Source organism: Aquarana catesbeiana, linkage group LG03 (genome assembly GCF_042186555.1).
Source record: "Aquarana catesbeiana isolate 2022-GZ linkage group LG03, ASM4218655v1, whole genome shotgun sequence".
Taxonomy (NCBI): domain Eukaryota; kingdom Metazoa; phylum Chordata; class Amphibia; order Anura; family Ranidae; genus Aquarana; species Aquarana catesbeiana.
This window is the reverse complement of record NC_133326.1, coordinates 192,052,277-192,076,322: the sequence shown is the minus strand read 5'-3', so window position 1 is coordinate 192,076,322 and position 24,046 is coordinate 192,052,277. Positions and strand designations below refer to the sequence as shown.

General features: G+C 41.4%; 1 protein-coding gene across 1 annotated transcript in view; it reads left to right on the top strand.

The window, feature by feature from the left end:
• Positions 1 to 24,046, top strand: part of LOC141131883 (chloride anion exchanger-like) — a 134,153-nt gene that overhangs the window by 6,509 nt on the left and 103,598 nt on the right. The window contains exons 4-7 of the mRNA XM_073619673.1: positions 415 to 593; positions 2,357 to 2,521; positions 6,103 to 6,249; positions 22,788 to 22,870. Coding sequence (XP_073475774.1) covers positions 415 to 593; positions 2,357 to 2,521; positions 6,103 to 6,249; positions 22,788 to 22,870 — 574 coding nt within the window. The remainder of the gene's footprint in view (positions 1 to 414; positions 594 to 2,356; positions 2,522 to 6,102; positions 6,250 to 22,787; positions 22,871 to 24,046) is intronic.

Here is a 24,046-nt window from a genome sequence, read left to right as displayed (position 1 = left end):
ACCCTAAGATGTCAGCGGCTGAGGTGCGTATAGGCATGCCGGGAATGCTGACTGTCACATTTGCTTGTGCTGCCAACCAAACTGGTGTCATTAATGATCACATGTATAGCACCATGGCAGTTACAGATCAAACAGAGGCTAAGATGGAAGCTTCCTTGGCTGAAAAGGATAAGAGGGTCTTTTATACTACTATGTTTGTGTGTGAGGACAGAAATCAAATAAAAACAAACCAAAGTTCTTTGGGAGAACCTGTAGCCTAAACACAGTATGAAAAGCGTGTACTGATATATTTTTTCTGATGACATAGGCTGATCATAACTCGATACAACTTCATTCTCATCATAAATGTCAGAAGTTACTTAAACTGCTGTTAAAATGCATATGTATATATGTAATTATTTGTATCTCTTCTAGGTCCATTCCCTGTATTAAGCTTGATGGTTGGGTCAGCTGTGATGAGGTTAGTCCCAGATCCTGTCGATGAGGATGGAACAGTGAATTATAACATATTAAATAACACAGATGAATTGACAATTGCTGAACAAAGAGTTCTTGTTGCTGCATCTGTTACAGTACTTGTTGGTATATTCCAGGTCAGCATCTTACTCATGTAGCAAAAAAAAAACATTATGACATTGTACCAGTAAATGAGTTATTGACTGTATTTGAACTATAAAGGATGTGAAATGTTTTCTGAACATTTCCATGGTCTAAAACAAATCAAATAAATATAGATTTCTCAACTATGGAGATTGTGAATGCCAGAGCCTAATAAACTGTCTAAGAATGGTGTGGATCCCCTGTGTCATCAGTAGTAGGCCGGACCTCCTGAGGTGTGGAGACCAAAGAATGTCTTTACTTTCAAGGGACCAGTGTGTTTGGGTTTGACACTCCCACATCACAGCCTTCCTCTACTGGTTTTATCCGAGTGACAAGCTACTGAACTGATTTAACAGACAAAAAGTAATTCACAAAGAGGCAGGTTTTCGAAAATGGTATTTGGGTTAAATAGTTACACAAAGAGAAGGCCAAGGCAGCTAAAGTTCAGACAACAATAGAACTACTGCATCAGCCAAGAAGGCTAACAAATGGGATCACAGAGCACAAGAAAATCTGCTGGGTAGCAAACAAAATGCACACAACTCATGAACAGTCCCTAACAATAGAATAAGTTCTTCATAGGAATTAAGCAAACTAAGTGCAAATGGGAAGAGTTTGAAGAGTGAGAGACAGATTTAGTCTACTATTAATAAGACAGTGCTAGTGAGAAAAATATAGTCTAAAACTGACACCTTCTTGGATTTTTTACACTAGATTAAACATTTTTTTCTAAACCCAAAGCCTAGGATTTGTATATTGGGTAAGTGGTTATATCACTGCCCTTAGCTAGTTCTAACCAGGCTGTGCCGATGTCTTCAGGTCAGCACTGCCACTGTAGATATCTTCCCCAGATCTCTCCCCTGGAAATGATCATACACCTATATACCATGACATGTGCGTGGGCTGCTATGGCTCTGTATCTAGCCATCTTGCTCCTAAGCTCAAACATATGTCTGACTGAAACAGCTACAAAACAGTCAGGAAAAGGAGATAGATCCATATTACAGCATCAGTATTGTAACAAATACTTAAAAGAAATAAATTGCCATGCCAACTAAAGAAAGCACAACCATAGTCTAGTTCTATGTTAAAATATACTAATTTGGCACAGCTCCCAACTGTCCCTGATTTTGAGGGACTGTAACTGTTTTGGTACAAAGTCCCTCGGTCCATCTTTCCTCCTCATTTTTCCCTCATTTTGGTCTAATCTATATAGTTTTATATAAAATGCACTTTTTGGCTTTTAAAAAGTGTTTCCCAGTGCTAAACCTTTCATCCTATTTCAAAATTGCTGCATTTGTAAATGTAAAAAGCCAGTATGAAGGTATAGTAGTGTTAAAAAAACACTTGTGCCTTTAACTAATCATTCTTTTGGTATAATTCTCCTTTGGTGGGGGGGGGGGTGGGGGGGGGGCGGGGGGGGGGGGCGTGTGTCCTCTGCTTACATACTTTCGCTAATAGATGTCCCCCATTCATTCTCATCTCAAAAAGTTGGGAGGTATGGGTTGGGACATATACATATACTATTGTTTATTGCCTAAATAATACAGTTGGAGGGTTTACAAAAACTAAGACCCACGTTTTCATAACTTTAGATTTTGGACATTGAAGTGTAGTACACATGCAAGATATAGTAGCTGGTATAATCCCTTTGTAAATACAAATATCAAAAGGGAAGAATATAAAAAGAAAAATATATGATAAGTGAAAAAAAAGGGAGAATTGTGCTGACCACTGTTTCATTGTTTCCTTACAGCTGGTGTTTGGATTGTTACATGCAGGGTTTATAGTTATTTACCTGTCGGATCCTCTCATAAGTGGTTTTACTACTGCAGCTGCTATACATGTTCTAGTGTCCCAGCTTAAGTTTGTACTTGGACTAAAGATATCAAACTTCAATGGACCTTTGTCGCTCTTTTTCGTGAGTATCTTTTTTTTGTTTGTTTTTTTAGGGCTTATTCACACTAGGTAATAGGGTTTATAGTTATTTACCTGTCAGATCCTCTCATAAGTGGTTTTACTACTGCAGCTGCTATACATGTTTTAGTATCCCAGCTTAAGTTTGCACTTGGACTAAAGATATTAAACTTCAATGGACCTTTGCCGCTGTTTTTCGTGAGTATCTTTTTTTTTGCTTTTTTAGGGCTTATTCACACTAGGTAACACAGAAAACAAAAATATTTTTTGTGCTATACTGCGTTCCAGAGCAGTATGATATTATGCAGAAGTACAGGGGATTGTCGAAAAAGGAAATAAAGGAGCCTGTGCCTGTATCTGAACACTTTGTTACATATATCTGCTGCATCTATTCACATAAAAGATTTTTACATGCTGCCATTATTTAGCAACAGTATATAAAGTGTAACATCAATATTTAGTTGTATGAATAAAGTTTTCATTTTATTGTATTTCTGTTCCCCTTCATTTCCTTTTTCCTTAATCAGTAAGGCTGTGCAAACAGATATAGCAATGTACTAACTACTGTATCCCATGGTAACAAATCAAAAAAATATACTTTTTCTTTTCCTGACTATACTGACTTTCCAGACAAAACTAAGTTTGGTTAGCGTCTTTGAGTTACTGCACTATGCTTTCCATTAATAAAACTCAAATTTTTAGTTTAAAGATTTTTTAAATAACAAACATGCCATACTTACAATGGTAATGGTTTTGCACAGAGCAGCCCCGATCCTCTTGTTCTGCGGTCCCCTGTTGGCGCTCCTGGCTCCTCCCACATTCCAAGTGCTTCCACTGCTGCCTCCATGTCCAGTGAAGAGAGGGAGAGGGCTTGGTGGAGGAGCTGAATACAGAAGGGTTTTTTACCGTAATGCGGAGATTGTATTAGACCCCATTCACACTGTGGCGGATTTCAGGTGTTTTAGCACTAGAAATAGCCTCTAAATAGTGCCTGAAAACCGCCTTCCATTAATTTCAGTGTGTCTTTTCACACCGGGGCGGTGCACTTGTGGGGCGCTCCCAAAACGCCCTGCCCATTGAAATGAATGAGCAGTGCTTTCAAAGCGCTTCAGAAGCTCCGCAACACGGGCGTTTTTAACACCTTCTTTGGGAAAGAAAAAGCACTGCTTAAACAAGCGGCACTTTAACGCTAACGCGGCCACAGCCCCAGTGTGAAAGGGGTCTTAAGGTAAAAAAAAATTCTACCTTTACAACCACTTTAAATGAGCTAAATATATTCCAGGTGTATCAAAGTAAAAGGTGTGCAAAGTCTTAGGGCCCTTTCACACTGAGGCGGGGGCGGCGTCGGCGGTAAAGTGCCGCTATTGTAAGCCGAGAAAGGGTTAAAAACCACTGTAAAGCGCCTCTGGCGGTATAGCCGCGCTGTCCCATTGATTTCAATGGGCAGGAGCGGTAAAGGAGCGGCATACACTCTGCTCCTTCACCGCTCCGAAGATGCTGCTAGCAGGACTTTTTTTACCGTCCTGCTAGCGCACCGCTCCAGTGTGAAAGCCCTTGGGGGTTTCACACTGGTATCAAAGCAGCGACACTTTTGGGTCGGTTTGCAGGCGTTATTATTGGCGCAATATCGCCTGCAAACCGCCCCAGTGTGAAAGGACCCTTATGCTTGCCATACACCATACAATTTTCTTATTACATTTTCTTTAGATTCACCTTCAATTATGTAGTGCAAGGGCCAGTCTGATTGCACACAAATTCAAAGTGGTTAGATTTGACCTCATATTATATGGTTTTGGTAAATGTAAATTAAATTTGTATAAGAAAATTGTATAATGTATGGCCAGCCTTAAGCTGGCCAAGCATGGGTCAAGTTCTTTGATAAGCCAATGGGTTGAACAAGAAAACTGACCTGTTTCCCTCATCCACACATTCGATGTGCATGTGGGAATCACCCGAACCCCCCTCCATCAGAATACACAGATAAGCACTGCAGCCTATTGCCTGTAGGATTGCTTAAAGTGATTCTAAAGGCAGAAGGTTTTTTATCTTAATGTATTAAGATAAACAACCTTTAGTGTGCAGCAGCCCCCCTCAGCCCCCCTAATACTTACCTGAGCCCCATCTCTATCCAGCGATGTGCCGAGTACCTCGGTCATCTGGGACTCTGCCTCCTGATTGACTGAGACACCGCAGCGGGCGCCATTGGCTCCTGCTGTTGTCGAAGCCAGTTAGCCAATCAGGAGAGTGAGGGGGTGGGGCTGAACCGCAACTCTGTGTCTGAATGGACACACAGAGCAGCGGCTCGGCTTGGGTGCCCCCATAGAAAGCTGCTTGCTGTGGGGGCACTTGGCAGGAGGGTGGGGCCAGGAGAGTCCGTGAGGGACCTAAGAAGAGGAGGATCCACGCTGTTCTGTGCAAAACCACTGCACAGAGCAAGTAAGTATAACTTGTTTGTTATTTTATTACTTTAACTGCTTGCCGCCCGCCCACCGTCAAATGACGGTGAGGCGGTGTGGCTCTCGTTCTGGGATGAAGTCATATGATGTCCTCCCAGAACGGCCGCCCTCGTGCTCCCGCAGGGCCACAGTCGCATCGCTATGAGTTTTACTTACTCTTTGTTGTAAGTGCAACAACTTTTTTTACTTAAATAAACCTTAAGATTCTACACTATGGAGGGTTTATCTTTTCTTGGAACCCCTTTATGATCAAGTCCATTGGGCGGTGGAGGCTTAATAGCGCGATCTCCCTGGATGATCAAAGGCCCTGGCTGAGTATATAGCCACAAGTGTCTTAGACCTCCCATTAGAGGAGGTCTCAGGAGCTGGTAAGCGGCCATTTTATGAGGTGGAGTTGTCTTTCTGAACTGTCACAATTTCTTGGTGAAATTATCCACGATTAAGGGACTCTTTGGATATCACGTCACTATATGGACTTCCTTGCTTTTTATGCATATAGACTTTCTTCATCTATTGTTCATATTTCCAAAAAACGTTCTTTTTTATGTAGCGCAGTATTTTTGATTTATTGTTTATGGTGTGTGTATCTCACATGAAAATTGCAGCTTGCATGGTCATATTCATGTTTGATATCAGTCACACATTGGATTATTTCTGATAGCGCTGTATTATTTTTTTATTTACATAGAGCAAGGGTCCTGCCCTGCCGCTGTTGGTCAGGGAACTAGATTTGTTACTTAGATTATAACTGCTTTGGAGAGAAAACAACTTGTTTTAGCCCACGTTCATACTGACAGCGGGAATGAAATTGTGTGAATTCAGCTGAACTCGCACAATCTCATTCCCGCATGTCAGTCCCCACTTCGTGGGTGATTTCAGAGACATCTGTGCGGGTTGCTGCACAGATGTCAATACACCGATTTGGACGTTGCCATTGCCGGCAATTGACCCCGATTTTGCATGCGATTTGACATGTCAAATCGCATGCCAAATCACTCCAATGTGAACCAGGCCAGAATATGCACCACTTTGTTTTGATACACCTGAAATATATTTAACTCATTTAAACTGAAGCTTTGATTGGACTTTACATAAGCTGATATTTGCTTTTATTATTCTTTTATTGCAGACACTAGAGGACATCTTTCAGAAGATAAACAATACAAACATCGCAGACCTTGCTACATCAATAATCATTATGGTTGTGGTCCTTATTGTTAAAGAACTGAATGATCGATATCAGATGAAAATACCCATCCCTGTTGAGCTAATAATGGTAAGCCTTTTTTTTCTTTTCTTTTTTTTAACAATAAATTTTTAATGAGTTCCACATTGTACATGTAAAATATAATAAGAATAAAGTGTGGCGCTAGGAAGATAGGAAAAAATATATTTGTTCGTTATTGAGCAAAGCCCACCTGAATGTCTGTCTGGAAGGCAATTGTGCGCAATAAAGTATTTAGTGAAACTGGACTGTTCCTGTATATCCTATTAGCTAACATTGATAAAATTATATATTTGTGAAATAGTGATATTAGTGAGAGTGTGTAAAATGAAAAATGGAGTGTGGGTACTGTGAGGTGACCACAACTACAAATGGTAAGAAAGAATAATTACATACGTAGGGAGATCTGTGGATCAATGCTGGTATTGCCTATAATAGGGAACCCAATGGTGCAACAAACATTAAATAGGTAGTGATAACCAAAAAATAACAAATACAGATAATAGTAGTGTGACAACCACAGCTGAAAAAATACAGTACATACAGAAATGTACTGCTAATCCAACTAAAAGTCCAACATAGATGCATAGACAAACATCTGGAGACTTAGTCAAAAGAACCAACAGCAACCAGGATTGGTGATATGGGACCCTTGAATCCGGGAATGGCATAAACAAGGTAAGATGATCAAACTTGCATACAGATAGGGACAGGTAAAAATACCCTTACCAGCAGTGGTGGACTCACCAGCCAGCGGCTTAGGAGTCAGACAGGCTTACGGTAATGTAGGAAATGGAGGATGCAGCACTTTTGTCCACAGCAACTGGAGAGGATGGAGAACCGTGGCACTCACTGACCGACCTTCTCAGATCTTACCGGCTCTCGACGTCCATGGTGTAGGTACAAACTGCTCATCAGAGATCAATTTCCATGTGGTGGGTATTGGCCCTCAAAAATAGGGATCAAAAAGAAGACTTCCCCATAGTGTAAATCAGCTTTTCAAAGCTTTAATAAAAGGTTTGTACAATAAAATGCACTCTGGCTCATAACAACAGAGATGGAACCCATACACAAGGTAAATATAAAAATAAGCGCTTAATTCAATTGTGGCAGGATAGGCATAACAAACCCGACGCGTTTCGTCCGCTAGGACTTCGACTGGGGTATATGACTGTCTGCCACAAAAATGCCTGTATATATCTATAATTGTATAATTAGATAACAGCAGCACCTGTTCACGCCATGTACAACGCCACTTCCAGGTCTCAGGAATATGGCGTCAGTGTTTGTAATAGGCCAATCACAGTGGCCAGATGAGAGAAAAATGACCAAGCCTCGAGATGGTTGAACCAATGGGGTGCTGCCGGATACAGCATCACCTCCAACCCGCCTTACGTCTATGTCAGATGACCGGAAAACAATATGTGGGCCGTACTATACGCACATTTTCCGCGAGAGGAAATGAGCATATAGCTAACATTAAAAAGGGCCTTACAAACCACAGCCTTCCTAAACACTATTTGCATTGCCACAGCCAGAACCCAAAGGGAACTCAGTTCCAAGTTATCAATAAATTCATCCAACACTGGAGGGGTGAGTCTCTTAAAAGGGGCATGTCAAAATTAGAGACATTCTGGATACACCAATTAAAATGTTATATGCCCTTTGGTCTCAATATTGATTGGGACATAAATGCCTTTATCAATCAGTCTTAATATAAATCCTTATCCCATTTTTCTGCATCCTTGACCAGCTACATAATGCATACTAATTGGTTCGTATAGTTCACTAATTATTAAGTAAATGTACACCATATTCCTTTCCATCCTCTCATAGTTTCAATTCGACCTTAATCTTAGGGTTTTGGGTGACCTATTGGGCAATAATGACTATGTTATGTTTTTGGGATTTTCCAACACTCTTAATTTCCCTGTAAGAATTATTCTACAGGGGATCTTTTTTGCTTATTACATTTGAAATGTGTTTACGTGTCGGCATTTTTTTCATGTCTATGTGTCATCATCCCATTTAATGGAACTTTTGTTTGGGGGTGTTCCCCTGCTTAAGTATATTATTTTTATGGATATGTACACTAATATTAATAGGTATAACTGTATTAATGATCTTGTCACATTGATATACAGAATTGGGATGTAACGGACTTTATAATTACTTTGTCATTTTATAAGTTATTGTTTTTTGCATCCTTACAACTAATTATGATGTTTATGTCATCGCCCAGCAATGTTTACGCCATGTCGAATTTAAAATCTTTTGTCCCCATGGTGATTGTCCAAGCACTTCGATCCGTTTCCTTTATTTACGTCTACCGGCTTCACTAGCGTGAGGCGTGGTCCGCATATGCGCTCCATTGCCTCTGGGCTATTTTTCCACGTCCGGCAGTCATATGAGTGACGCCATATACGTGGAACGTGAGCCCTGATTGGATGCCGTGTTCCAGTCCTATTCCGCTGGTGATTGGCTACATGGCCGCGATGGTTCTATGTGATCGTGGTGAACTTTAACTCAGAGTTCTGGTTGGTGGGGGACGGTCATCTGACATAGATGTAAGGCGGGTTGGAGGTGATGCTGTATCTGGCAGCACCCCATTGGTTCAACCATCTCGAGGCTTGGTCATTTTTCTCTCATCTGGCCACTGTGATTGGCCTATTACAAACACTGACGCCATATTCCTGAGACCCGGAAGTGGCGTTGTACATGGCGTGAACAGGTGCTGCTGTTATCTAATTATACGATTATAGATATATACAGGCATTTTTGTGGCAGACAGTCATATACCCCAGTCGAAGTCCTAGCGGACGAAACGCGTCAGGTTTGTTATGCCTGTCCTGCAACAATTGAATTAAGCGCTTATTTTTATATTTACCCTGTACCTGGTTTCCATCTCTGTTGTTATGAGCCAGAGTGCATTTTATTGTACAAACCTTTTATTAAAGCTTTGAAAAGCTGATTTACACTATGGGGAAGTCTTTTTTTGATCCCTATTTTTGAGGGCCAATACCCACCACATGGAAATTGATCTCTGATGAGCAGTTTGTACCTACACCATGGACGTCGAGAACCGGTAAGATCTGAGAAGGTCGGTCAGTGAGTGCCACGGTTCTCCATCCTCTCCAGTTGCTGTGGACAAAAGTGCTGCATCCTCCATTTCCTACATTACTGTAAGCCTGTCTGACTCCTAAGCCACTGGCTGGTGAGTCCACCACTGCTGGTAAGGGTATTTTTACCTGTCCCTATCTGTATGCAAGTTTGATCATCTTACCTTGTTGATGCTATTCCCGGATTCAAGGGTCCCATATCACCAATCCTGGTTGCTGTTGGTTCTTTTGACTAAGTCTCCAGATGTTTGTCTATGCATCTATGTTGGACTTTTAGTTGGATTAGCAGTGCATTTCTGTATGTACTGTATTTTTTCAGCTGTGGTTGTCACACTACTATTATCTGTATTTGTTATTTTTTGGTTATCACTACCTATTTAATGTTTGTTGCACCATTGGGTTCCCTATTATAGGCAATACCAGCATTGATCCACAGATCTCCCTACGTATGTAATTATTCTTTCTTACCATTTGTAGTTGTGGTCACCTCACAGTACCCACACTCCATTTTTTCGTTCTACACACTCTCACTAATATCACTATTTCACAAATATATAATTTTATCAATGTTAGCTAATAGGATAAACAGGAACAGTCCAGTTTCACTAAATACTTTATTGCGCACAATTGCCTTCCAGACAGACATTCAGGTGGGCTTTGCTCAATAACGAACAAATATATTTTTTCCTATCTTCCTAGCGCCACACTTTATTCTTGTTATTTCACTACAATTTGTCTGATTGTTGTGTTGGCCGCTTTTTCTCACGTTTTGGGTTGGCGCATTATCATTTTTAGATTTTATGTAAAATATAATGTATTACTTACAGCACAATAAAGACACAAAGTGGGTATCGAATATCGAACTTACTGACATAATATTACTCTTGCTTGAGCTACTTATAAGAGCACAGAGTAAGACCTCAAAAGGTAGAGCCTGCCACCCCAATTGGGTACACACTGTGAGCAGGCTCTTCTAAGTGACTTTTAAGGAGTAGCCCTCCTTGGACCTTGTTGAGGGTCCCTGGAGATGAGATGTGTAGTAAGCTCTTATGTGCGGCGTTATTAACTAATAAACAAACATTGAACTTATTTTTTAATACAAAGTAGTACACATATGTAGGTTGTGTTGTGGTCATGTATTCATATTGTCATTTATGGATCTCCTGATATGACCACACCTAAGATTAGGTCTTACCACTAGATGGCTGGATGTTTTGTATAAATATCAGCAAATACTAGTCATGCAGTAATAGTCACAAGTGTGAGGAGGCATATTGAGAAGTTCTCCTGATTGCCCATTGTTTATGGAGAGCTGGAGCTCTTCTTTTTTTGTAAGTGAACATTTTCTCCATTGTGTATTGGGCATTCACTCTAGAAATTACCTCTTCAATTTTTGGAGGTGTTTGGGAGCGCCATTCTTTTGCTAATGAGATGCGGGCTGCAAATAGGATATGTATAACCACTTTCCTCGCCAGTGGGGGGATGTTTGCAATACCAAGGTTTAGAAGGGTGAATGCAGAGTTTAATGCATATGTAGTGCTTGTAGTGCTTTCAATAAGGAAAGACACATCCTTCCAGAAGGAATTTATTACCTTAAAGCTCCAAAGTATGTGTAGTAGGCTACCGGTAGATTGGCAATTCCACCAGCAGAGTGATGGGATATTTGGGCTCATTTTGTTCAGGTGTAGAGGTGTAAGGTACCATCTATGCAGTATCTTTTGCACATTTTTCCAGTGATCTACACATGCTGAGGATCTGCCATTGTGTTTTATAGCTAAGTGCCATTGATGTAAAGGAAAATATTTTTGTAATTCTCATTCCCATTTCATCATGTTGGGTAGTTTAGTTTGCATATTCAGGGGGTTAGCGAATCGATAGAATAGGGATATCCCCTTGTGTTTCGATGGGTGTTTATTGATCAAGTAGTCCCATAGGATTTGGGGTATTTCTATTGGGCTGGATATGTTGGTTGTTGTGTAGTGTTTTATTTGGAACATTTTGTATCTGTCCAGCACATCTTGTTCAGTTAGGTCAGACGTGGAGAAATGGGCTCCTCGTTTCTTCCAGGATTGGGTCGAAAGATTAGGGATTAAGTATTCATATGTCGCTAATGGGATTTTTAGTCTGCACATTGGTGTGTCAGTAAAGTGTTGTTTGATCATGGAGGACCATGCTGCAGTAGTGGCTTGTACTGTAGGGTAAGGTAGGGTTTCAGGTCTGTGGTGTATGCAGGCAGCTATTGCCAACGCTGGGAGGTTATAACCTTGGGTAATATCATGGTCTATGGCTGACCACCGGTTATCAGTTTAACAAGAGAACCAGTAACGCATTTGATCCAGTATCGCTGCTTTATAGTATATTTGTGCGTTGGGGAGGCCTACGCCATCAAGGTGTTTGGGTTTGTATAGTTGGGTCAGCGTAATTTTGTGTTTTTTACCTGCCCAAATGTATTTCTTCAAACTAATCGTTAGTTGTGAGAAGAATTTCTGGGGGATAGGAAAGGGCAACGTTCTGAAGTAGTATAGCAGTTTAGGCAATATTTGCATTTGGTATGCAGCTATTCTCCCTATCCATGTTAGGTGTAGTTTACTGATTTGATTCAACTCTTCTTCAATTTTAGTTAGCAATGGAGGATAGATGCATGAATACATTTTAGTGGAAGAGGAGGTTAGCTGTACACCAAGATAAGTAATTGAGGGAGAATCACAATCACAATACTTCCTTGATCTTGATTTTTTCCTCTGTAGGCACGTTAAGTGTCAAGGCATAGCATTTGTTCGTGTTGACTTTAAAAAAAGGAGACTTGACCAAATTTGTGTAGAAGTGTTTTTATTTCCGGCACAGAAGATTTTGGTTTAGATAAAGTCAGAATGATATCATCAGCAAAGAGTCCTATTTTGTGGCTTTCGGAGCCTATCTTGATACCTTGTATGGTTTTTTTTATATCTGATGTATTCTGCTAGTGGTTCTATGATGAGTGAAAATATAATTGGAGATAGGGGGCAGCCTTGGCAAGTGCCATTAGATAGGATAAAGGGGTCAGAGAGTAGGCTAGAGGTATAGACTCGAGCCGTGGCATTTGAATAAAATGACATGATTGCCGAGTGGATCAGGCCAGATATTCCAAATTTGTGTAGGGTCTTTGATAGGTAGCTCCCATGTACCCTATCAAAGGCCTTTTCCGCATCTAAGGCTAGGAAAGTGCTGGGTTCTTGGGTGATCTCTGCGAAGCACAGAAGATTTAACATTCTTCTGGTGCCGTCCGGTGATTGCCTGCCTTTTATAAAGCCTACTTGGTCAAGGCTTATGAGGGAGGGAGTAAATTCCATTAGTCTGTCGGCTAAGATCTTGTCGTGAATCTTTATATCCAAATTTAGTAGTGAAATGGGTCTTTGGGGGTGTGTTGTATCCTTTCCTGGTTTTGGTAGTGTAACTATTACAGCCTGGAGCATTTCCTTTGGGAAAGAGCCTGAAGAAGCTGCCGTGTTGAAAACTTCTACTAGTTTTGGAGCAAGGAGGGAGGTGAATGCCTTTTAGTATTCAACGGAGAAGCCGTCCGCTCCTGGAGATTTGTGCATGGGAAGGGGTCAAATAATTGTCTCGACCTCTGCGCTGGTGATGGGGGAGTTTAGTTTTTGAAGTGTGGTTAAGTCTATAGAGGGAAGATGAATTCCTTGGAGGAATTCATCGATCTCTGGCTCTGTGGGTTGGTGGGTGAGTGGGTCTTTCCTAAGGTTGTAGAGGGATTCATAGTAATCCTTAAAGGCATTGGTTATGTCTTTAGGGTTGTGAAGTGTGGTATTGGATTGGTGGTGTTTAACCACTTGCTTACTGGGCACTTAAACCCCCCTCCTATCCAGACCAATTTTCAGCTTTCAGCGCTGATGCACTTTGAATGACAATTGCGCGGTCATACAACACTGTACCCAAATGAAATTTTTATCATTTTTTCCCCACAAATAGAGCTTTCTTTTGGTGGTATTTGATCACCTCTGTGGTTTTTATTTTTTGTTAAAAAAATGTAAAAAGACTGAATTTTATTAAAAAAAAATATTTTATATTTTGTTATAAAAAATTTAAAACAGGTAATTTTTCTCCTTCATTGATGTACGCTGATGAGGCAGCACTGATGGGCACTGATAAGTGGCAGTGATGGGCACTAAAGGGTGGCAGTGATGGGCACTGATGGGTGGCAATAATGGGCACTGATCAGTTACACTGATAGGTGGCACTGATTGGCACTACTGGTGGGCATTGATAGCTGGCACTTGTGGGCATTGATAGGTGGAACTTGTGGGCACTGATAGGTGGCACTTGTGGGCATTGATAGGTGGCAATGGCAGGTGGCACAGATGTGCCTCTTCCACTTCGGGACCGATGTCCTTTGCAGCTGGGACGGTGGTCGGCTTTTTTTTCTACTCACGCTATCAGTGTGAGTAGAAAAAAAAAAAACGATTGCCGATCTTTTGTTTACATCATGTGATCAGCTGTCATTGGCTAACAGCTGATCACATGGTAAGGGGTCGGGACCGGTGTCTCAGTGACTCGGTGATCACAGCGCGCTCTTGCTTGTCTTTTCTTGAGTTGGGAGGCTAGGAGTTTGCTCGCCCTGTTATTTTGGGAGTAGAAGAATAGTTTCATTTTTTTGAAGTATGTGTCATACTCTGCCCTAAGTTCCTGTCGTAATTCCTCGCGGCAGGAGGTGAGGTGCTTCAGAATGCTGGTAGAAGTAGTGCTGGGGTTTTTGTGTTGGGCCTCTAATTCTGCAATGGATTTATGAAGCTGCGATATGCGGTGCAATTTTTTTTTCTTTTCTCTGGAAAAGATCTGGATAAGGGTTCCCCTAGCGAAAGCTTTATGTGCACACCATGTCATCATTGGGGAGCATTCTCCATTAGCATTGAAATGGAAGTATTCTTTGAGTTTCTCTTCTACCTCATCCCTGATTTTGGGGTGTGATAGGAGGAAAGTGTTGTTGCGCCACAGTGGGTTATGGGAAATTTTGCTTGTATCCACAACCTCGATAGTCACAGGCGCGTGGTCTGACCATGTGATGTTGTGGATATAAGCTTTTCTCACATTCTGCAGAGTATACATGTCAGTAAGAAACAAATCTATTGTAGAATAGCTATTGTGCACCATAGAATAGTACGTGTAGTCCCTCTCGGTGGCTCTAAGGCGGCGCCAGGGATCAAAGAGTCTTTCTTCATGGCACAAAGGTCCCAGAGAGGGTCTCCGCTTGAGAGCCACCGAGGAGGAGTCAAGCTTTTCACTCAAAACCATATTGAAATCCTCGCATATGATTAAGTTACCTTTTTGCAATAATTTAGCAAGCTTAAAGGGTTTGTAAAGGTAAAATTAAAAAAAAAAAAAATAACAAACATGTTATACTTACCTTCACTGTGCGGCTCGTTCTGCACAGAGTGGCCCCGAACCTGGTCTTCTGGGGTCCCTCGGCGGCTGTTTCAGCTCCTCCCCGCAAGCATTAACCACCTTAATGCGAGCTCCCTCGCATGGTGGTGAGTGCTTGCGGGCGCGCTCCCGTGATACAGCGGGCGGCTATAGCCGCTCGCTGTATCACTCGGCCCCGCCCCCCGGCGCGCCGCGTCATCGGATGTGATTGACAGCAGCGCGAGCCAATGGCTGCGCTGCTTTCAATCCATCCACTGCAGCCAATCAGCGACCAGGCTGAGCTGCAATGGAGATGACGAGAACGAGCAGCGGAGATTCGAGGCGTCAGGTAAGTAAAACGGGGGGGCTGGGGGCGGCGGTATTGTCAAAAGTTTTTTCACCTTAATGCATATAATGCATTAAGGTGAAAAAATTTTTACCTTTACAACCCCTTTAATAACTTTACGGATAAATGTAATCATTTTAATGTTAGGTGCATACAGGTTCACTAGTGTGTAGACAACACAGTCCATTTCTGCGACCAAGATGATGAAACGTCCTTGGGGGTCAACATAGTCCTGCAATAAAGAAAAGGTTACAGTGTCCCTAATGGCAATCAATACACCATTTTTCTTGGAATTGTCATTAGCTGTAAATACGTGTGGAAATTTGGTGTGCGTGCATTTTGGGGACTTGCTGCTGGAGAAATGTGTCTCTTGTGCACACAGGATATCACATTTTAGGTCCATAGCTGTTTTCCATAGGGCTCTATGTTTGTAGGGACTGTCCAAGCCTCTCACATTGTGTGATATTGGTGTCCTTTTATGAAACTGAGATCAGCGGCGATCCCGAGTCTCACCGCTGATCTCAGGTCATTACCAGTTTATGAAACTGAGATAATCAGTGGAGAACATGTTCTCCGCTGATTATCTCAGCACAGTGAGAATCTTAACTGACTGTCACAGAAACGGCCAGTTTATGAAGGTGCGATCTCAGCACCTCACTGGCGATCTGTGACAGAATTCTCACTTTCTGATTCACCATTTCAGAAGTGGAGAATCAGAGTGAGAAGCATGAAACTGGCTGAGTAATCTGGAGAAAGTAAGAAGTCTTTTGACTTCTTTCTTTCACCAAACAGTCATAGTACATCTTCCCCACCATTACACACCCCAAAACCAGCAGGATAGGAATTTATAGTGTGTATATATATATCTATATATATATAGATATATATATCTATATAGATAGATAGATAGATAGATAGATAGATAGATAGATAGATAGATAGATAGATAGATAGATAGATAGATAGATAGATAGATAGATAGATAGATAGATAGATCTATATATAGATAGATATATAGCTATATATATATATATATATATTTATATATTAGATGTTCACGTCTTTGACTGGGTTCACACTTGTGCGATGCGTGAACCAGCATGATTCCTGTGCGGGTTTCCACATTGCACCTACATTGACATCTGCGCACCACTGCGGGTGTCAATGTAAAGTTAATGACCCCCCCCAGATCATTTCACAGATCGCAGTGCGAACTATGCAATGGTGCAGGAATCGGATCGCATGGGTGTTCACACCCATGCGATCCGATTCCAGTGTGGACCAAATAAAGGGTCCTGTACCATTTTGGTGCAAATGCAATATGATTTAGGGCCAGTTCCCACTGCTGCGGTGTCTGAGATCGGATGTGATTCGCACCGCACTGCAGTGCAAAATCACTTCCGATCTCTGTGCGATGCGATTTCAGTCATTCGGTGCAAACACGCAAAGGACCCTTTTTTCTGTTCGGACCAGAATCGGATCGCATGTGTGTTCACACATATGCGATCCGATTCATGTCCGAACTGTCAGTTCGCAGTGCGATATGCAAGCTGAACTGGGGGTGTCGTTAACAATGTATTGACACTCCCCAGCGATTCGCATATGGCAGTGTGAACTGACATGCGAGTCGGTGCGATGCGGTAACCCGCAGTGGATTCACAGTGTTCTCGCATTGCACCAATTTATCAATTTTTATGTTTATCAATTACGAAGTATGTTTTATTTTAATTTATTAATAAATATTTATACTTGTATACTTTATTAAAATTATTTTTTTAATGATTATAAATGTATTTTGCATTTATATGAATGGTGTATAGCTGCAATACATTCATTTACTATACACCATTCACATTTAAATAGGCACATGTATGATCTTTAAATATTGATAAAAACAATGTTTTTTTTATAATTAGGTTAATGTATATTGTGTAGGGGGAATTTAACTTTATTATTTTATTAATATGTTGGGGAATAATGTGTGCTGATTCGTGTTACACTTTTGTATTTTATGGTTCCTCATACTGTAATCCCGATACATCACACGAGATTATAGTGAGAGGAGCCATTCTCAGGAGTTCCCGGCGTTTGTAGATCGCTCCTCAACTCAACATGAGAAGCGATCTACACACTTTCATAAATAGGCACTCAGAGGAGAGCGATCTCCTCTGAGAATGCCTGAGAGCTGAAAAGTGGTATTTTACTGCAGTTTCATAAAAGGACACCATTATCTTAAGGTTCATTCCAATGATAGAAAGCATATTGCTGCCATCTAGTGGTAGAACTTAGTAGGAGAAGTGCTACAAATCTCTCGCTTGATATGTGTAGGTCCTGAGGTAAATTTTTTGTTGCAGTCATCAGAAAACAGAAAAAAAAAGAAGAAGAAACCAAACTGGGTTTTTCAACAACTGGGAACAGTCAAGCAGTATTTGCTGCAGAAAACAGGTTACGGGAGTCATCCTGTAAATTAAGTAGGAAGAAATAGTAGGTCTTGAGTTAGCCGAACAACGAGTGATAAGTGAGCCAACACATAGACTTGTAGGTAGTTTGGAAGGCACCAGTGGTTCAGTAAGCCCGAGAAAGGTGGTATTCAGGTAGATGCACCACAAAAAGTTCAAGCATGGGTAGGTTATCCACCTACATACCCGTCCTGTTTCTGGTGGTTATTGTTGCGTCTGTCCTGGAGGGGATCAAGGTCTGCAGCCTCTCCCTTCACAGGCACAATGCGACATTTTCGGAGGAGCTCTATTCCTCTTTCTAGCGAGGTAATTGTGTGCGACTCGTTATGCATATCCACCAGCAGTTTGGCTGGGAAACCCCATGTGTAGAGGATTTTGTGGTTATGCAGAATTTTTGTAATAGGAACCAAGTTATGCCTTGCTGTCAGTGTAGCTTGTGACAAGTCAGCATAGAGTGCGATGCCAGGGAAAGGGTCAGGGAGTGCAGGGTGCTGTCTGGCGTAGCGCATCAGCTGGTCTTTTACATGATAAAAGTGGATCCTTGCGATAACATCCCTGGGGATGTGGTCAGACAAGAATGATGATTTTGGCAGTCTGTGGGCTCTGTCTATTGGAGGTATGCAGTAAGCTCCACTGGTTTGATTGATTCAAGGACCCCTCTAAATTTGATGTTATTCCTGTGGGCCCTGTCTTCAATATCCGCCATTTTAAGACGCATGGCTTTGAGCTCATCTTCAACATCAAAATGGGCATCTACTAGTTCATTGTTAAAGTAAATTCCTCCATTGTTTGTTCAACATATTCTACTCTGTTGCTGACCACTGACATTTCTGTTTTTGTGGAGTGCATGAATGCTGCCATGTCTTGCTGGAGGGGCCCCCGCAATGTTTGCAGCATCTCCTTCATAGTAGTATCTATGATGGGCTGCCCTGATGTGGGGAATTCATTTAAATGCTGTCCATATGAGCAGGATTCCTTCGCCCACTGTCCCTGCATCATCCTGGCCCTCTAAGTCCTCCCCAATCCTCCGTTTTTGCTTTACAGGGCTGTTAAGAGGGGAGGATGGCAGTGGATGGCCTGTATGGCATGACTCACCTGTGGATGGCAATGGATGGTTGTGTGAGCTTGCAGGGGAGGCTGAAGAACGGCTCCCGGCGTGGGCGCCATCTTGGATTTCTCGGCCTGCTGCGCGGGGGAAGAAATCTGTCAATGTCCTCGGTCCTTCTCTCTCCTTTCTTTTATTCATCGTGACCTCTCTGTGGCCCTCTGTCTCCCCTTGCTGAGGGTATGATTTTATGCTGTGTAGGCTTGCTGTGAGCCGTGGTATGCTTCCTGTTGTGGCAGAGCTCTCCTCTCACACCACCATCTGCTCTGGCCGCCGGTTCCGCCCCCAATGGTAAGCCTTTTGATGGCAAACATTACAAAAAATATGTAGAGAAGCTGTAGATACAATTTGGATATTTTAAAATTATTTTATTCAGGCAAACCGTAAATTTACATTTTATCATTTCATACTTGTCATTTATAGCTAATAATTAGAAAACTCCAAACAATAGCTTTGTGTGCACAAATACATTATATCACTCATATCCCCCCCCTATTCCCATCTTATTAGTACAAAAAAAAATTAGGCATACACCATTTAGGTCAGTTCTTCATGATTAAAACTGCCTTGCCACTGTCCAATTTTTTATATCTCTAACATCTGGGGGATGATGATCTTAATTCTTCTTTATTAAAATTGTCCTACTGCTAACCAATTTTTATAACTAATGGAAGGGTTTCCGCGCTCACGGACCTGAAGGCTTGCAGCCTCCCCTTGCACTTACCCCCGAAGGAGTGTGTTAAATAATAGAGAGAAATTGATTAGGGGTGGGTGGCGCTACCTTATCAGGGTATAATACCCTGATAAGGTAGCGCCATCCACCCCTAATCAATTTCTCGCTAACCAATTTTTATCTGCTGAATCATCTGCAGTCTCTTAATTATTAAAGAGATAGTTCACCTTTACCACAAAACTGCCTATGCAGATAAGGGGCGTTTGTAGATAAAAAAAACTGTGCGGCTCTGACTAAAGTTGAATAAAGCCCTTGCTGTAGGTGTAGTCCATTTACATACCTTAGGAAGCCTGACTTGAATACTCCCAGGACGTTGCTAAGTGAGGCCCCGTCATCACTGCTCACCTCCACCATCACTGGAGTGAGCTCTAAAATGCTGAGCTCAGAGATGCCGCATCAGGGGAGAGAGAGAATATGTGAGGGGGTTTGAATCACAGAAAGAGCTCACTCCTGTTATGGTGGAGGTGAGCAGTGATGACTAGGCTTCTCTTAACAACATCCTGGGAGTACTTAGCAACTCCCTGGGAGTATTCCAGTCAGGCATCATAAGTTATGTAAATGGCCTACACCTATAGCAAAGGTATTATTCATCTTTAGTGTGTGTGTGACACCGGCGCAAACCTGTATAAAAACCAACTTAAATTTAATTTGAAAACTGGTTGCTGCAGTCAAAAGACAAATCCCTCCAACAAGTGAAAGAAAAAATGTGAATGTATATATCAAGTGTTGACTGCACTACCTCAAGTGATATAGTAACAAAGAAAAACCGCTTTATCTAAACCAATCAAATAGATGACGTGGTTAAATTTACATATACACCAAAAATAATCACTAATAATTAATAACACCACTTATTTATCTTCCAATGATTATATAAAACACATTAATAAACCAATTATAGTCCAATTGTGATCGTGTGCTGATAGGGTATTATTGAATTAACCAATTAAAGTCCAATTGTGCTCATGTGCTAATAGAGCATGGATCCCTGGGTGGGCTATCCACTACAGTCGTGCTGTTTCTGTGCTCTTAGTTCCTCATTCGTGATTAATGTGACTTAATTCCAGTGACAACAGCACCACCACATGAATTGGCCACTCACCAGATATTAGTATAAATAGGCCTTTGGTTCATTATGGGATAACCATTCCACTTTGCTGTTTGTCTCAAGCTGGCCCCAATGCAATAAAGCAAATATATCCATCCTCATGGAAAAATCAATCAAACAGCAATCATAGCGCAATAAGCTTGTTACTGTTTATTTTAAAACCATGCAAAAAATAGACTATAGAACTCACATGTTTCTGGTACCCATGGGCCCGCACCAAGCTTTTCCAGCAGTTAAAAATGGATTGGGAAGGTATCGCCATCTCATTCCTCCGCCGGCGTGCGGTGCAAGCCTCGTTCCCGTTTGGCTTGCAGCTTTCGGTTCAAGCCTCACTTTCGGCCGACGGCAAATGACGTAGTGACGTTGCGTGAAAATTCCCAGCAGCCTCTACGAGTTTCGCAATGATAATTGTGTCATCAGGAAACCTCATGATTATCATTATCATTGCAAAATGCGTAGAGGCTGCTGGGAATTTTCACGCGACGTCACTACGTAATTTCCCGTCGGACGAAAGCGAGGCTTGAACCGTAAGCTGCAAGCCAAACGGGAACGAGGCACGCCGGTGGAGGAATTAGACGGCGATACCTTCCCAATCCATTTTTAACTGCTGGAAAAGCTTGGTGCCGGCCCATGGGCACCAGAAACATGTGAGTTCTATAGTCTATTTTTTGCATGGTTTTAAAATAAACAGTAACAAGCTTATTGCGCTATGATTGCTGTTTGATTGTTTTTTCCATGAGGACAAATATATTTGCTTTATTGCATTGGGGCCAGCTTGAGACAAACAGCAAAGTGGAATGGTTATCCCATAATGAACCAAAGGCCTTTTTATACTAATATCTGGTGAGTGGCCAATTCATGTGGTGGTGCTGTTGTCACTGGAATTAAGTCACATTAATTAAGAGCACAGAAACAGCACAACTGTAGTGGATAGCCCACCCAGGGATCCACGCTCTATCAGCACACGAGCACAATTGGACTTTAATTGGTTTATTCAATAATGCTCTATCAGGTGTATATGTAAATTTAACCACGTCACCTATTTGATTGGTTTAGATAAAGCGTTTTTTCTTTGTTATTATTCATCTTTAGTCAGAGCTGCACAGTTTGTTTTAATCTACAAACATCCCTTACCTGCATAGGCAGGTTTTTTGTAAAGGTGAACTATCCTTTTAAAGAGAGAAATTGGCCAGCAGCAGGACAGTGTTACATCAGCAAAAAAAGGGACAACCTTAGTGAACAGATGGCCAATTTCTATCCACTGTTGCAAAGCAGGACTATTACAATTTGACGAGAAAATACCTGCAAAAATGCTTTTTCTTAAAACTTAAATGAGTCAGATTGGGGTCTGCTGCATGTAAGCTAAACTAAAGGTATTAGAAAAAGTAACTGCTTTTTTTAACTCCCTAGACCTAAATGAGCATTTAATCCTTGAGTGCAATGGCAGCCCAACTGCAAGGGAGGATTGCTCCTTTCCCTGGAGATATGCTTTAAAAAATGCATGTACTGTATTTTCCATGTTGCCTTTAAGCCGACATGTAAATGACCTTCTCCCACTGTATAGCATGAAGGCTGTCATTTCTGAAACTGTTAAGCCCCATGTTAAGCCCTATACACACAATCAGAATATCATACAAAAAATACCGCTTTCAAAACCATCATACGATAATCTTATCGTTAGTACCAAGCTGTTGTCCGAAATTTTATGAAGGGACAAACACAAAAAATTTTCTCGTACAATACCAGATCGTACGATTTTCATTTAATCAGTACAGTTTTTGTCCGAAAATACAATACAAATACACTACAACACATTACATCACTTCCGAATTTTTATTCTGCTTCACGAGAATTTTTGTACTTTAGTAACCTATTTGTTTTCGATATAGAGACTAGTATCCAAAAAAAATGGACGATCATTCGTCCAATAATCTTATTGTGTGTACTAGGCTTTAGACTGTCATGCTGATGCTATGTCTACTAGACTTTAAATTGCCAAACTGGAGCAAGATAAAGACTTTTCTTTAAATGTATTGACTCTTGTTCTAAGTCAGTTACTAGAGAGCAGTAATGCCAGAGAGTATGTATGCATAACTACCAGGCAACTACCAAATGGCCAGCCATCAAATTTCTTCCATGAGAGAGGTACTTTAAGATTGTGACTCCATGTATAATTTTTGTTCAAATATTTGTTGGCAAGTTTTATTTTGAGTCTACAAACATGAGGATTCTGCTCCAGAAAATATTATTATTACATTAACTGTTATAGTATATAAATGCTTGTAATATATAATGGTTAAATAACCTGGTTAATATTTTATGTTACAGACCATTTTAGCAACTGGCATATCATATGCATTTGACTTCAATAGAAAATTTCATGTACAGATAATTGGAGAATTAGAAAGTGGGTAAGTAGTGATATGAAGGCTTTTCCGGTATACAGTAAAAGGGTTGAGAACTAACATTATGTCCCATTTAGATCTCTTCATTTTAGTGTTTAGCTTATAAGATGATAGGGCCATGCCACCTTAGCTTGCAAGCCATGAGGTAAAGATTTAAAATGTATAAGGAAACACTCATAAATGGCTGCACCACATAAATAATGTGATATTATTGTACCAAATAAAATAAAAATAATTACCTCTAGTGTGTAAATAAACTGGAGGTAATTAAGACCAACTTTAAATTGGTGTACAGAGACAGGAAAAGTGCCTGTCTCTGTATGCTGTTTTGCAGAGCAGCATATTCGCTGCCGTTACCCTCTCCTCTCATCTCCACACCTGTCACTGGCTATTAAAGCGGTAGTAAACTTGGTAAAAAAACAAAAATGTTTTTCCTCCTGCAAGGCAATGTGATAATTGCATCGCATACTAGCACATTATGTGAAACATACCTTAAAATGAAGCCCTCCAGTGGCACGCTGCCACCGCTGACAGGGCTTCCATCTCCACTGGGTCTTCCTTCCAGGTTTGCGGGCTCCAAGTATTTTCAATGGACAATTCGCGATGATGTCACTCCTGCACAAGCGCGTGGGAGACGCTGTTCCTGGCACAGGGCTCTGAAGGAATGGCACGAATATGCCGTGCTTTCAGAACGCATGTGCCGGTGATGGCAGCTTCACAGGTAAATATATCCTAAATGGTGCATGTTTAGGAGATATTTACTGTAGGTAAAAATTAACCAAGGACGTTTACTCTCACTTCAAAGAGGAGTTCCAGCCACCTGTGGAAAAAAAAAAAAAAGTCAGCCACAGCGCTTGGAACTGAAGTGAGAAGTAGGTACCTGTCAAAATCGGGTACCTGCCCCCCCCCCCCCCCGCTCCTCAAAAGTGGCAATTGTGCAAGAGGAGTAGGGAACGAGTCCTTAATGTGGAACTTCCCATTTTAGGTGGAGCTCCGCTTTAGGAACATTGTTGGCTTCACAGCCAACAGTCTCCTAACAATCAGTGATGCTACAGTGGGCAGAGCCTGATTGGAAATCTAAGAAACTCTCTCCTTGTGATTGACAACAGGAAGGGGGCAGATTCTATAGCCAATAATAGGCTGTATATTAGCTAATGATCCACCCACTGCCTGCTGTCAGTC